Genomic DNA, 16135 nt, shown 5'->3' on the forward strand with positions numbered 1-16135 from the left:
GTTAAAATAGTAGTATTTGTTAATATGTATTAAAAAATCATTAATTCTCTAGAATAGCAGTTGACTTCCATAACACTATGTAAGCAAAAGAGGCTTAAGATGGGTTTTCTGAATGCTAACAATTTATTTTAGACTGTCTAAACTCAGGTCTTGAAAGATTTCACTCTGCCAGACGTAGAAACACTGTTGCACTCCAGTTGTGATATCCCTTTTCCCAAGTTGTCACATGCACATCTCGCTCAAGCAACATTATTGTTAAAGTTTCTCTCTGCTACATAAAAGCATATTGCACTTGTAGATATAAAAGACAGCACCCTTACTTAGATTATTACCTTATTACCTCATAACTCTTAGTATACCTTGTATCTCTGATTTCATCACTTCAAAAATTCACCAGAAGCAGATAAAACCACAGCATCAGACTAAACTACACCTTAACTGCTGATTCAAATAAAGGCATTCTCTTCAGATATGCCTAATGCTTACAAATAATTTTGGCTGGTTTTGATCAAAAAACTATTATTACAATAATGATCAAAAATAATAATCCCGTTTGCAAAATGCCTTTAAGCCAGCCTCCTAGTCCCAACCAATTTCCACATTCAGAATACAGCATAAATACAGAATACAGAATAAATTATCTCCATCAAGGCAAAAAGGCTTCTCGTTAAACACAGAGATGTTTGCTAGTTCAAGGCAGAAACCCATTTCTTGTAGGGGACATCTGAAGCACTTTTTTTGGTGGGTTTGTAATCAAGTCCGTATTTTTCCTTGAGAAGCTTAAGCTGTTCCTCTTGTTTCAGGAGTGTTTCCAACTCTGATTTGTCGAATAGGTCCGTATTTCCCAAAAATATCATACATTTCCTCCGCTGTGATTTTATACGGCAGGTATCGAATATAAAGGATCCGATTGACCTCTGGGGGCAGCCAGATGTCAGCTCGCTTGGCCGCTTGCATCGCCATGGCGCCGATCGGAGGGGGGGGGTGCCGCCTTGGAGAGAAACAGCGGCCGGGAAGGGGCCTGCCGGGCCGCGCGCCGCCGCTCGCCGCTGCCGCGGGGGACCCGGATGCTATCCCATACGCTAATAACCCGAGTAATTCCTTTTTACAATCTATGTCCCAAATGCTCCGCTTTTCTAAAAAGCATATGAGCAAATCGTACGTCGCTTGTCTCTCCATACCGTCGTCAGCGCTGTTGCAGCCTTTGCGAGACTTCGGTGACGCGTGGCCGGCGGGACCCTCTGTAGGTGCTCCCGGGCGCGGGGACTGTGCCCTTCTGCCTCCTGTGCTGCTTTCAGGACCGGTACCCGAATCTCTGTCGAACCATGGCTCGCAGGTTCAGCCTTCTCTAGGGTCCCTGTTCGGGCGCCATTTGTCGCGACGGAGGGAAGACGCAGTCACTCAATATGAGTGATCAGCAGACTTCGTTTATTGTCCCTTACAGTCACCTTTTATGCCTTGTTATAATTAGCTCATACATATTACAGAAGTTAAGCTCATTATTGGTTAGTTGCCTAAATACCAAGCCCGCCCCTAGTTTCTCTTCTGTAGTTATCTGTTCCCACCTGTAACATTCTTTTCCCACCGCGATCTTCCTGTTATTGCGTAACAAGAACAGCCAAGGATAGTGTATTTTTGCTTTACTTCAGATAAGCTGAGAGCGATGTGCATTTTTGTCCAGCCAGCTGGACTATGTCTATGTGACCCTTTTCAGCTAGCCAGTTATCCACATCAATGGAATCATTGTCTGAGTTGTCCTGTTTCCGCACTTGGTCCTGTGCTGTGAGGGTTGCTGCAATTGTTGACAGGAGCTTTGGGGGCAGAGGAGGTGTGGACAGAGTCGCCATCGTACTCGTGCTGTCAGTGGAATTTACAGCTTCCCCTGGTTTAGCACTGTTAGTAGAATTGGTCCACACTTGGTGAAGAGTAGTCAGAATTTGCGACCAAGGTGCTAAATGCATTCCTGCTGCGGAGTCCCCCTCCGCGGCAGCATCGTACAATCGTCTGCTTACCTCTTGCCAGGCAGGAATTTGCAAAGTGCCATCAGGTGGAAAGTCTGGCACCTTGTCACGGATCCATTCTAACAGAGTCACTAGCTGCAGACCTGTCACAGCTCGTTGTTGAGCTGCAAGCAGCCATCACAATACGTCCAGGCTGCGCTGTTGATCTCGGGATAACTTCCCTCCCATCGTGCCCGACTGCTCACCTTTTTTGTAGGTGATGAGTGCACAAAGTTTCCACGGATCCTGGTTCAGTTGGGCTACGCCACCGGTTCGGGGCTCTGTGAGCCTCACGTTGTCAAAGAAGAGGTTGCTGTAGAATCTCCCTTTGCTGCTGCATCAAATAGCGTCTTTCCTGCTTCTTCCCAAAGCTGAGTGCGAAATGCTGTTGTGGCATCCGCAGCATGTCCCTGCTTGCGCAGCCAGGCAAGGAAAAGTTTCACAGCTGCTTCCTCATACTTTACCCCTCTCCTTTCTAGTATTTCCATTATTATACTGGATATCAATATGGAACCCATATCGTCCCCAGCTGCTCACCTGTAGAGGTGATGAGGTCCGGACCAAACAGCTCTCTGTACCGTTGCTTTCTTGAGTTCAGCTGGGCGTCGTCACTAACCGCTCTATCGTCCGCGGCTTATTGACCATCACGTCAGGGTCACCGCTTGTGGCAACTGAGGCATGGGCTTTGCAAGGATGGTGAAGCAAAGATCTTTATTGTTAGTCAGTTACAGCTTTATACTCTGTACACATGCTGCTAAAAGCTTTATTATTGGTCAAACTCTACTACCCACGCACCCAGTTGCTGTTCACTATAGGCTACTCTCTGCTGTTCACCCTGTTTCCTTATCTTCCAGAGGTGAGATCACATTCCTCCTTTGTCTCTGTTTCATCCGGGTTTCATCTCATACTCCCTCAAAGTTATTTACTTCTTTGCTGTAGGATCACAGCTGCACATTGTCAGGGTCAAACCCACTGTCTCTGTCCTCTATAGGCACTGTGTATATTTGACACTTCAAATAACTCATAGGTCTATGCAAAGTGTAATGACAGCTTAAACAAGCATCTAGCTCTTCTAAACCAAATTACTACTAAATGTCAGTTCTACATTTCAATAACAGAGGTGATCAACTTGCATCCAAATTGAACTTTTGAGTCTGTGAAAGCTTCAGTTTAAGATTTTAGTTTGGATTAATTAAAAAATGGAGGATTCAAGCTACTTCATATCTAGACACGTTGGTTGCTTTTGTATTTAATAAAAATAGCTTCCCCAGTTAGAAAATAGGTGCAGGGAGGGGGCAGGTGGCTTTCCTCAATACTATAGGAATAATTTTCTAGAGAAGCCCCTCAATAGGAATAGTGATGACAAGAAGTTTAACTGATTTCAAGAGGCGGCTACTCCTTACATTTTATTAAACTGGGGACGCCCATAGTGGAGGGCTGGCTTCTATAATCTATAAAGTCATTTTTCCTAGGTTAAAAATATTTCACCCTCTACAAAGGTAAATATAAAAACCTACAGAAACCACTGATTTCAGCAGGATTTGGATGAGTCACCAGAAGATACCTGACTGAATGCTACTATGTCACTTACTTTTTTCTCTCATCTAACTCCCTCCGTATATTCAAGATCACCTTCCTTGATGCTTGAGTCATTTATCCACTGCACCGTGAACATGTATTTAATTAGAAACAAAAGCCCACCATTTCTTTTATTCTTATTAAATGAAGTATAGAGGCTATTCTTCAACACAGATAATGAATTATCCCATTTTGGATACACATCAGCTCTATCTGAGCTTTTCACTTGCTTTCTTCTATTATACTATGACAGACACCATAGCACTTATGTTACAGAAAGTTTTTTGTTTGCAAACTTCCATAACTTCAACTTGCTTTGTTCTATTCACTCAGGAGCAATGGAAGAGTAACTGAAGGTTTTCATCCTCTCTTTCCCACAAGGGAAAGTCTGGCCTCACCCTTGATGTCTGGACAACAACAGTTTAGGAGATTTTAGACTGACTACTGATGAGCAACTTGCCATGGGTGCCACCCAGAACATGAGAGTCCATTCTCAAGTGGGAAAGCAGGAAGAAAATCTGAAATTACTCTCTTTTTTTATTTCTAGCCGAATGCCCAGAGATGAGCGCAGAAGGAAACAAGCCAAGTGAAATCCTGGACTTCCTGAAGGAAGTGAGGATTTTGGCAGGTACAACACTTTGGAAAGGATTTCATACACCATCATTTGGAAATTCATATTTGAACACCCAGGCAAGCTACTGCTGCAAGGTCTTAACCATCTTTGCTCTTACCAAAAATAAAATTGCACCTTTTTAAAATAATAAAAAATGCTAAATACTACCCCCTTTTTAATGTTGTTTCATTATTGCTTTTTTTTGCTCGCAGACAACATTTTTCTTTTAATCTATTTTGGAAATGTATTTTTCTTACTGTGACTCTGCTTTCACTGAATGGCATCTTTCTGTGTACATACTCAGCATATATATACACACTGGCTTGGACAAGACTGTTTCCTTTAGTGCTTTCTAAAAACTCATAGATCTTGTGCAGAATATGCTTTCAGTCCAAAATACTGTTATAGAATGGAATTCCCTTGCTTTTTTCCCCCCATTTCTTTCATTTCCCTTTTCTAACTGTCCTTCTATATCTTTGGACATTTTTATGAGCACAGAATTCTCAGTGACTTTAACAGGAGTCTGGCATGAATAGGGGTAAAAAGATAAGAGCCAAAACAGCTTTCTAACCTTTTTCTACCTTTTATTGTAGCTTGTAGGTATTGGATATTCATTGGATGTTGTTATGTGAGCTTTTAAGATTACTAGCCATTAGCTGTCACTTCAGATATTTCATAGTGTTTCTTTTCCTCTCAGAAATCTAATTTTTCCTGTCTGTTGAGCTTCCTGTCCTGCTATTTGTATAGGTTTGCTTAACTATTTATCTTTTTCTTGCAATTAGTGGGTTTAGGAAAAAAATAATCTGTTTTCCAATAATAATAATTCCAATAATATTCATTGTCAAATGAGATCTGCAGTAATTCTCTCTCTTTCACTTTATACAAACACATATGCGCGCGCACACACACACACATATATATGTAAAAACAGCTTCTTTGGCAAAGCAGCAGCAGGACCTATGGCAATCAGTAAGAGTAGTTCCACCCAGTGTCTAATGAAAAGGTAGAAAAAAACCCACAACCCAGACCTAAACAGATGTTTGTCTTAATGTCTTAGCAATTCTGAGCTGTCCGTGCTAATTTCTTTGTGATATGGAGGAATATAACAATTCAATTCACATCAATAATTTATTTTATTTCTGAAATTTAATACACTCATTTTTAAAAGTAAATTTAAAAAGATTTTAAAAAGAGAGATGTTAAATCGCATCTTTCTATTTCAGTTCATTTATCACTGTCATAGAGAGGAAGGTTTACCTCTCTCACTATGAAGAAGCAAATTGTTACCAATTCCTATTTTAGACCTTGAAACTGTGATAAGATATCCCAATTGTACAACGGAACCTAAATAAACTCTCTGATTACTTTCAGAACATGCTGTATGACTAGTCTGACTTCTTGTGGTAAACATGGGAATATTCATTTGTTTATTGGCATAATGAAACTATCAAGCAAGTAGATGAAATATCCAAAAGACAGCAACAGCAGCGTCCTTGCCGAGTTCTACAAATAAATAGGCTATCAGCAGTAGATATATTAAAATTGGGATTGGTGACTGATATATGTATGAAACAAATGCAATCATTTCCCCATACAGAACACAACAATCACATATTTTAGGTTACCAAGATTTTTAAAAGATCGATAATCTTGCATGATCAGAGTAGATGAAATGTTGACTTCTAAATAAAACATGCAGATTTACAAATTTCTTAAGAATCTTTCAGGGTAAACTAGATCCTGAGATCTTTATCTTCTGTTAAAGAGGACACTTAAAATTATTTTAAAGCAAATATTAAAGACATGGCATGAACAGAGAAGGAAGGATGAAAGCTAAGCATATCTAAATCTTTAACCATTTCACAAAACATATATTCTGACAGTACATTTGTGCAGGACTCTACACAGTGAAAAGAACATAGGTTCCCTTAGATTTTCATTTTATAAGATCCATGCCATTCAGATGTGTTTGAAAACACAGGCAAAATAGGACCACTGAGAAACAATTATGACACCATGTTTTTCCAAACAAACATTGGAAGAACTGAAGCTCTGTTAAACAGCATGTTCATTCTTAAAACTAAAAGCTTCCCTTTTTGGTCTCAGGTGCTCAAGAGAACTGATTGCAACAGAGAGTGTTAGAGAAAATATATCATGCTGGACACAACAGCTTGAGAGGTGAGGCTGCTGCCACTCCATGTCCCTAGGTCCAAACAGTAGCAAGGCTGAAAATGCATTCCCAGCAGGGACACGCACAGAGCACACATATGCACCACATATATACATACATACACAGCTGGCCACACAGATCACTGACAGACGCTCAGAGCACTCGCATGAACAGAGACAGCACCAACAGCCTCATTCTACTCATAGCTGGCCCCTGGATCCCAGTCTCCCCAGCTGCCGGCATCTGGATATATGAGCCCCCGAGGCCACAGCCTTGCTCCAATTGCTGGTACAGACCATTGTGTGTGCACGCATGTGCACACACACACACATACACAAAGCTGGCCAGGACTTCCCAGGTCCCAATAGCCGACCCTTCCCAATGCTCTTACCCTTAGAGATACACAGGCTCTCTCACACCCAGACCTGGACCTTAGAGACTCACTCACCCACTTGCTCCCAGTCCACCTACTCCCCAACTAATCCGGCTTGATCTTCACTAGTGATCACACTCACTCACACAGCTGCACTTGCTCCAGTTGCTGGCACCACAGATACACGGGCCTTCCGACTCATGGTCTGACTCCAGTTGCTGCACCCACACCCCCATACACCACCCACACCCCACCCAGAATAGCGAGCCCTCAGCCAGAAAAGAGTTAGAAAGGCATTTAATAAGAAGATAGGACAGACTGTGCTGATCAGGCACAGGGCATAGCCAGACAAGTGTACTGACCAGCAAACTATTTACACACAACTGGCCCTTTTTATCCCCTTACCCCTCTATTTGTCCACACTTGTTCCTCCCCAAAATCACCTAAACCACTCCCTTGTCCTGCCTTTGGTTCCTCCCCTAAACATCCCATAGTAAGTCCTGTGCAATCCCATCCCAAACTGCTTTTCCCCTGCATCTCATAAAAAGTCCCACCCCTAGGCAGCAACCTCCCTGAGTCTTGAAAAGGTGATCTGGGGAGCTGCTCCCGATGACTCATCTCGTCATGATGGGTTTCATGCCTGGACAATGGGTCTGATGGCTCTGCTGGGACAGCCCTGGGATGGCCCGGAGAAGGTGTTCATTGCTCAGGAGTCCTTGATTTGGGTTCCTGTTCAGTATTTTGTGCCCCTGTGCTCCTCTGGACTTGTGCAGATGGGCCTTTGATTGACTGATGGCCCCTGTGATGGGACTGGGAGTAGCCCGGCAGGGTATTATTTGGGCTCCCCCTCTTGCCATTGCCTCTCTGAGCTCCTTTGTGAGTGTGCAGATGAGCTTTGATCGCATAACTTAACAGAGAGCATCCAAATACAATTTAATATAATTTTTAAATCATGATGCTGTATGTCATATATACTCATATTTCTGGGTGCTTTTTCTAAAATAATCTATGCTGTATAAACATACTCAAGAGATTTAAATATTTTGGTCACTCAGAATAATCTACCTATATTTTAGAACCATGATGGTTACTACATTAGTGAGGGTTGTTTGACTGCATATGCGCAATATGCACTTGCTTTAAAAGGTACACTTTGGTTAAAAATTAAGTAAATTAAATTTTATAGCAGAGCATATTAAAAAACCCCTTAGCTATTCACATTACCTCATCTAAATTACTTGAAATGCAAACCATTCACGTATGCAGAGTTTCAAAGGAAACTGAACTAAATGCTGTGCAAGTTCTAGAAATTATACAGATGTAGGCTTTTATCCTAGAAAGGCTTAATGGTTTTTTGTTTCTTTAATATCTGGGAGAAGTTAAAGTTGTAAAGACACCTTCCATGCTATTAAAGTGCAATACTACAGCTGAATTTTCAATCTGCATAGACAGTGCCTCCTGACTGAAAAAAAGAAACTTCTCTTATAAACTCAGATAGTTAACAAGAATGACATATCTATAAAGTAAATAACTTTTTTCACAACTCTTTCCTTAAAGAATCTTTCCTTAAATAAATGCAGAAAAAAGACTATCTGGTTCAGACATTGCTCTGTCTAAGGGAGTTGCCATAATGAAATATTCAGTGAGAATTTGGGAGAGAAAGGAAGGTGAAGAGGCAAAATGGTAGCAGGTAACAAACTTAAAGATTGCTGTGGAAGAGTTTCAGGAAAATGGATCCAGACAAAAACTCAATTACTTAATGAAAACAATCCTGTTTCACTGTTAAAGCTGATATAATGCTGTAATTGCTGCATGAACCTTTGTCCTAGCGTATAAAGAAACTAGCTTTTAGTTGCAGGGTCGGCTGTATCCTTGGGGCCAGCTATTGTTTAGGCTTTGTAGTTCTTGTATGTAGATACTAACCATCTAAGGAAGTGTTTACCTTAGTCAAGGAATGTGTGAAGTGATAAGAGAGGGTCTGCAGCAGAAAAACCAGGCCGAGCTGGTTCTGCGGTTTGTGAAGAAGTGCCAAGTAAGGGATATGTGCAAGAACTTAGAGGATCCTGGGGCAAACAACGGGATGAAGAGGGGTGAAGAGGAAGTAACGACCACCAGACCGTCAAGCCGACCACCTAGAGGCATAACTGCGCAGGTGTAAAAGGACATTATAATATTAATGAAGGTCCCAGGAAGACTCATACATATGCAGATAATTCCTGGAAATGTAATGAATACGTATAGCTATGTGACATAAAATGGGACCTGCAAAATAGTTCGGGATGCACGTTAGGCGGAGCGATCCCCCGTGCATCCGGTGCCGCAATAAATAATGCCTGCTTCTTAATACTACATTGGTGTTAAGGAGTTTTATTCCCGATTTTCGGTGACAAAGCTTCTGGTGACCCATTGGAATAAGTCCCTAACCTATAAATCACCTTGTATTGCATCCTCAGGTGGTAATCTAAAACCCTACGAAACTTCCAGTGAATGTTTCTTCCTTTTTTAGTTCAGAAAAAGAGTGGCCAAAAGAAACTCTCCCCTTTATTATAGGTCTGAAAATATCAGAAATAGCTATATGTAATGAAATGACAAAGGATGGCCTTCGAGCGGTTAGCTCTTGCTAACCTGCGGGCCCTGGAAGGCAGTGGGCCCTGGGCCCTGGGCTCTCCCGAGTTTTGACCTCTCTGATGGCTTGTGGGCACGGCCTGAGGCCGCAGCCCAGCCCAGTTCCGATCTGTGCTGGGCGTCGGCCGCGGCAGGCCCCGGGAGCCGCCTCCTCCCCGGGGCCGCGGCGAAGGACTCGGAGCGGGGGCGCTGCTGTTTTGCACGTCTGCGGGAAGCGGCGGGGCGTCGCTGGACAGCCCCGGAGCGCAGCGCAGCGTCCATGTTCTGGAGACGGCGCAGATGTGTGCCCAGCGTCGGGGCCGGGAAGACCCGTCGTAGCGGCCCCTTCCTCGCAGAGGGCGATCCCGGAAGCGAGTTCAGCGAGCGTTCTCCCCGCCCACCTTGGACCCACCCGGGTCTCTGAGGCGTGGGTCACCCCGGCGGCGGGGCGGGGGGCGAGGGTAACCCTTACCTGCGGGAGCGGTGAGAGACGGGATCCCCGCGCGGGAGGGGGCAGGGCGGATGGGGGATCTCTCCGCCGCCTCACGCCGCAGCCGGTCTCCCCCGACGAGATGCTCCTTGTTTTGGTCCGCCCGACCAATCGGACTCAGCGGCTGGATTCTACGGAAGCCGGGATGGGCCCTTCGTGGCGGCAGCAGGACTCTTCCCTGCCGACCGTAACGCATTGCGCAGGGTGCACCACCACCACCACCACCTGGTCCTCCTGCGGCTTTAACGTCTCTGACATGCAAACACCATTGCAGTTTCAGACGGGCTTCTGCTCCGAGCAGCAGCAGCAACACGGCCAAGACAAGCAGAGTCTTCTCCAGCAGCAGCAGCAGCAGCAGAACCAGCAGAACCCATGCCTCCAGTGCAACAACTGCTCCTACTATGGAGCCGCTGCGGTAGCAGCGGGGGATAACCTGCCCTCGCTGCTCCGCACTTCTTCGCCCCTCTCGGGCGCCTTCAGGACTCGGTTCTCGCCGCTCTCCATCTCCGCCTCCTCCCGGCAGAGTAGCCAGTTGAATATCAGCGAGCTCACCCCCTCTAGCCATGCCGGCTCGTCCAGAGAGCCCCACCAGTACCCCCAGTACCATCAGTGTCATAGCCTGCAGCAGCAACAAGCAGCCAATCCCAGCAGCAGTGTCAGCAGCGGCAGCACCCACCATCACCGCTACCAGCAGCGTCGGGAGAGCAATCCCTTCGCCGAAATAGCCATGAGCAGCTGCAGGTACAACGGCGGCATCATGCGGCCGCTCAGCAACCTGAGCTCGTCCCGCAGGAACCTGCACGAGCCTGACTCCGAGTCTCAGCCGCTCCAGCCGCCGCTCGCCAGCCCCATAGCCGCTGCCCCGGAGATCGTGGTCTCCAAACCCAAACACAACTCCAATAACCTGGCGCTCTACGGCTCCGGCGGCACGAACAACGGCGGGGGCAAGTCCAGCAAGAAGAACCAGAACATCGGCTACAAGCTGGGGCACCGCCGGGCGCTCTTCGAGAAGCGCAAGCGCCTCAGCGACTACGCGCTCATCTTCGGCATGTTCGGCATCGTAGTCATGGTGATCGAGACAGAGCTGTCCTGGGGCGCCTACACGAAGGTACCTGCTACGCCGTCGGACCGCCTTCGTCTCGCTCTCGGCGTCGTAGACGCAGCCCGACCCACGCCCCCAGCCCCCCCCCCCCCTCCCCCGTGCCCCTGCCGCGGGCTCCGTGCCCGCCTCGGCCCGCGGGCGAGGCCGACTCGCGGGAAGGCGGCTCTGCAGCCAGCTGTACTCTCCTGTCAGCCGAGCCGTTCAAATCCGTGCGGTCTAGCCGCCCCACGCCGCCGTCCTCGAGGAAAGGCGGCTGCCGCCCGGCCCCGACGTCTCTTCATTTCTCTTAGAGCCCAGAGCGGTGGGACTGTTCGGCCCTCGCCCGGCCCTGCCGTGAGGCGTCCCTCGCCCTGAACCCCCGGCACCGCCGTGTGGGGCCCACTGGTCCTCCGCCGTGACACGAGATGCTCCCCCCGCGGTTACGCAACCGTAAGGCGAGGCGACCCTCCCCTCCCCTACCAGTGCGGGCTCTGCTGCTCGCAGTGGGGCTGGGGAGCCCCGGCGGGGCGGGAGCGGTCCCGTGCGTGTGGGTCTCTGACGGACAGTGGTGTCTTTCTGTTGCAGGAGTCTCTGTATTCCCTCGCTCTAAAATGCCTTATTAGCCTCTCCACGATTATCCTGCTTGGGCTCATTATTGTATACCATGCAAGGGAAATTCAGGTAATGTTTCGCTTTATGAATTGCTGAGTGTTTACATATCTGTGGTCACAGAGTCAGTTTTTCTAAAGGCTTTATTGTGGTAAGTACTTTGCACTTCCCGCTGATTCAGAAAACAAAAAAAATCACTTAGTGCTTCCTGAAGTTCAGTGAATGTATTTCATCCTTAGAGAGAAATAAGATAGGCTGCTACATGGACACATTCGTGCTAGGAAGCATTGCCTGTTAGGGACTGTTACCTGCGATTATGCTAGTAGGAGCACTTAGTTCTGAGGTTATAGCACACTTTCTCTATGACATACCTGCTGTTTTCTGTAGCAGATGTAGGGCAACAGTCTTTTGTTTCCCAGTGACTAAATGTCATGCTGTGCATTTTCTCTGGATAGAAGGACTAATTATTAGGAAAGAGACATCAGTAGCTTCTAGGAATGTAATCTTCACTGTGCTGTTTCAGATATTAGCATACGCTAGAAGAATATTTAAAAAGAGGGGGAAACCTTATGTTGGATTTGTTTTATTTAATGGCAAAGAAATGACATCCACTAGGAAATGTGACAGAGGAAAGCTGTCAAGACAGGTAGGGGTAAAGGTAGGGGGAATTTAACGATCAAAGCTATAGAGTAAGTCTAAAAATACTGTCACATGTCCTGGCCCGGGTACTTAGTTCCCATTTCAGTTGTCGTTTTTTTCTTTTTTTTAAATCAAGAAATTACAATTTTACATTTCAGTTAAATTGAGACATAAGAGAGAGTTTTCAGAGTTCTGGAGTGAAAAATACCTTATTTCTAGATACATTACTGGTTTTGCTATGTCTGATTAGAGATACCTTGGGCTACAGGCAGAAATGACAGTTTTCAAGGGCAAGAATGTCTTTTTCAGCAGTACCAATTAACAAAAAAGAGAAATTAAGAACTGTATAGTACCCTTCTTTTATGCTGTAGTTCTAATATGAAAGAGCAACATAGTCTCCTACTTAGGCTACTGTTAAAGAAGTATTGTGTTGCTGAAGACTCTTTGACAAATGGGATCCTGTCCTGCAGTCCTTACATATGAAAAACACTATTTCTGGCTCAGAATCTGGTTTCTTTGCATTAATATCAAAGATGGGCAGCTGTTTAACATTATTGTACTCAATAAACAAGTGTCTGGTGTCAGAGTATCACTATAAACTATTGGAATACTGATGAAGAGGTTTCTTTACCTGTGTAAAAATAAATAAATAAATAAATGTAGTTGCTGCAATGTAGGAGCCTTGTTCTCCAGTGTACCTTGCTATAAGTGGTGCTTGAGGCACTAAGAACAAAGCTGAAAAAACCAAGCTCTGTATTTCAATTGTTCTATGTATTTTCAAGAAACTTTAAATAGAAAACAATACACAAGATAACCAAATAGTCATAGGTTTCTGTATGCATAACCTTACAGTAGGTAGTTACTCCAACATCTGCATATATATTTTTTAGCTAATTAGATACACATTTTCATTCTTTCAGAGATTTGTTATGGATCAGAAAAATCAATCTTTAAAAAAATTCAGTTGTATTTCTGATATTTTTTTTAATTGATCATTTAAAGAACTCCTTCATGTATGAGACTACATGGAAGGAGTTGTGCAATCATGTGACTTAATCAAGGTTGATGTAGTTTTCAACACTGCCTGACAGTATAGAATACAAGCATACCTGTTTGTAAAACAGTAATAGTCTATGGTTCTGTCTGAGAGACACTGTAGGCTGCAGTACTCACGTCAGAGCCTGGAGTAAGCTGCAGCTCCAAGGGGCTCTGCCATTAATCTTGAACATTAAAGGGAAGTTTTATTTTCAAGGACACTATTGGAAGGAAAGGCCATTGTACCACCCTTAGCTGTTAGATATCTGATAGATTTTTAATTTAGGCACGGTATGTTTATATATGCACACTTGACTTTTTAAAAAAATAAGATTAAAAACACACAGAGAAATATTTACATACCTCTACGGTGCTAAATTTACGTTACACCTTAAATCTGAAAGCAAGAAGTATCTTTAAAATACTTTAGCTTAGAAATGTACAGAACCTACTCCAAGTGAAAGAATATACTGCATAAGCCAAATAATGTAACAATTTTAAAATAATTTTTAAAACTTTAATTCAGGCAAATATCTTGCTATGTGCAGTGGAATATTTCTTGAATCAGGTCTGTAGAATCATGTCCATAGATGGTTGATTGTGTCCTGGAGCACCAGCTGTTTGCTGATCTTGTTCAAATTTGATCATTCCTTTCTTATTCTTCTCTGAAAGGTACTTCGACTTTATCAGTAAGTATAGTGTAAATTTTCAGGAATTCATCAAGACAATACATTTTGTTGTACAGAACAGAATGGCAATGTATTTTGCTTGCAGCGTGGCACGTTTCATAGTCTGATAGAAGTGAACTTACCTGAAAGAAAAGCAGATTTTCCTGCAAAACATGAACTAAAATACATTGGGAAATAAGATGAAAGTTTATCAATTAGTAGTGCTTGCATGTTTAATATTTAGAAGTATCTGGTGACATAAAATGTCTTCTAACCAAAATCAGCTGCTGGGTGTTTTTGGTTTTTGGTTTTTTTTCTTTTCTTTTCCAGTAGTCTGTGCCCTTGATTTCTTGGTAGGAAGTCTGAACAGCCATGCTGCAAGCAACTCTATGGTAGTGCCTCACAGTATAGCAGGTGACTAGGTGACTGTAGTCTCTCCATTTAAATGACCTTGCCTATGTGTTCTGTTTCAAAAACAGTCAGCTTGTCAGTTAAACCAAGCTGTGACTTTGCTTGTCTCAGACCTGCTGAACATCTTATTTTAAGGGAGATTTAAAAAGACTTATAGGGATTCTTCACAATAATATTATATGGATGTGAGATGAATGGGCTTTGTTTTGGGTTTTTTTTCCCCTTTTTTTTTCTTTTGTTTATAAGCAGTAGAGGAATAGGAGCACCTTCAGTGTATAAGGGGTGTGTGGGGTGTGTGTGTGTGTGTGTGTGTGTGTCCTCTGCCTTCTTTTCAGAACCGAAGAGAGCTCCACATATTGCGTGTTATGCGGGGAGCCTTTGGCTGGGCTGGGCCTGGCTCAGAGCAACCTGTGCTGAGAGGGGAGGGCAGCGGCCAGCCTCCCCAGCTTCCCTCCCGCAGCACAGTCAGGTGAGTTCTCCTGCTGCCTGACGGCACATGCATAATTTCAGACATGGTTTTAGCCTCGCATTCTAAACCTATTAGCAAAACAGATTCTTTTTATATTCTATGAAACAACTCTGCATTTGACAAACCAAAACCTCCAGAATGGCATAGCTGCAGTATTTAGACAAGAAAACCTGTTTGGCTGCTGTGCAGTTTTATGAAATATTGGAAGTGTTAAAATGCTTTCTTCAAATAGGTTTTCGGTGATTGCAGCATATTATTTATTCTGTATTGTTAGCTATTAATGTTATTAGTATAACAAGTACAGTTAGTGCTTTTATTATTCTGTATTATTTATTGTTATTATGTAGTATTATTATTTAGTGTATTAGTTATTCGGGAGCTATTATATTTATTAAATGCAACTTAATGTTAAGACTGTAATAGCAATCAAATTAAGCCAGGTAGTTTCAAATGATAATTCTTAGCCTACATTATCATTTCAATAAAAAGAGGATAAACCCACAAACAATACCTCCTTCACCTCCCTCCCTCCCTCTCCCAGGAAAAAAGCCAGGTGAACAACAATAATGATGTTGGAGCAGAGTATGGTGACAACCTCAAATCTGTGTATTCTCCTTTTGGTTCACTGTTGTCATGCTTGTAATGTTGTTAAAAACACTACACTTGGTAGATTATGAAATATTAATTTCTCTCTAAGCTTGTGTGGTTGTCAATTCAATTTGGAAGACTGGTAGGAAAAATGTGACACATTGCTATCCCAGCCTAGAACAGGTATTTCTCCGACTACAGTTTCAGTTTAGAAATACTCTTTGGAAGAGGCAGAGGAGGGAAGAGCTAAGATAGCATCATCCAATTATCATAATAATTTACAATGTATGAATTGCCCATTTCATACATAAACAGTTTGTTACTTGATGATATTTTACATAATTAATAGCAGCATACAACGCAATTAAAATTGTTGTTTCTAGGCGACTTATTGATTCATTCCACATGTCCCTAATGCAATTTGCTGTTAGATTAATAATCAGGTGGAAGTTAAGAAACTTTTTGATAACAGTTCACATGGTAAAGCTACTTTATTTTTCTTTCTACTTTTACTGAGAAAGTAGACCTCTCTGTCTCACTCTTGTACTGCTGGAGATAGAAATGCTTTCATAATGTACAGTTCCTGAACTTTTACTGGCCCTTCCTTATATTACTCAAAACAAATTATTAAAACCAAAATTCTCTAAAGTTGCTAATAAGATGTCTTTAATCCCCTTTCTTGGGTATTCTGTCACAGCCTGGTATTTCTTGAAAGATGGCTATCACAGGGTAGGAGGACCGTGTCCACTGGGATACTCTTGCTTTGGTGCTGGACTACTTAGGGTATCCCTTCTGTAAATAAACATT

At 43.5% G+C, this 16135-nt stretch overlaps 1 protein-coding gene across 3 annotated transcripts in view; it reads left to right on the forward strand.

Annotated features, from left to right (window-relative positions):
• Nucleotides 1–3145: 3145 nt before the first annotated feature.
• LOC130141971 (small conductance calcium-activated potassium channel protein 2-like) overlaps nucleotides 3146–16135 on the forward strand; it is a 35449-nt gene continuing 22459 nt past the window's right edge. For 2 of the 3 annotated variants that reach the window (XR_008819235.1, XM_056323336.1), the window contains exons 1-2: nucleotides 3146–10936; nucleotides 11495–11590. Coding sequence is in view for 1 of the 3 variants with exons in the window: in XM_056323336.1 (XP_056179311.1) it covers nucleotides 9422–10936; nucleotides 11495–11590 (1611 nt within the window). In the remaining 2 variants the exon portion in view is untranslated. Of the gene's footprint in view, nucleotides 10937–11494; nucleotides 14741–16135 lie in introns of all 3 variants that reach the window. The other variant, XR_008819236.1, reaches the window with a different exon arrangement.

The sequence above is a fragment of the Falco biarmicus genome, chromosome W (assembly GCF_023638135.1).
Source record: "Falco biarmicus isolate bFalBia1 chromosome W, bFalBia1.pri, whole genome shotgun sequence".
Taxonomy (NCBI): Eukaryota; Metazoa; Chordata; class Aves; order Falconiformes; family Falconidae; genus Falco; species Falco biarmicus.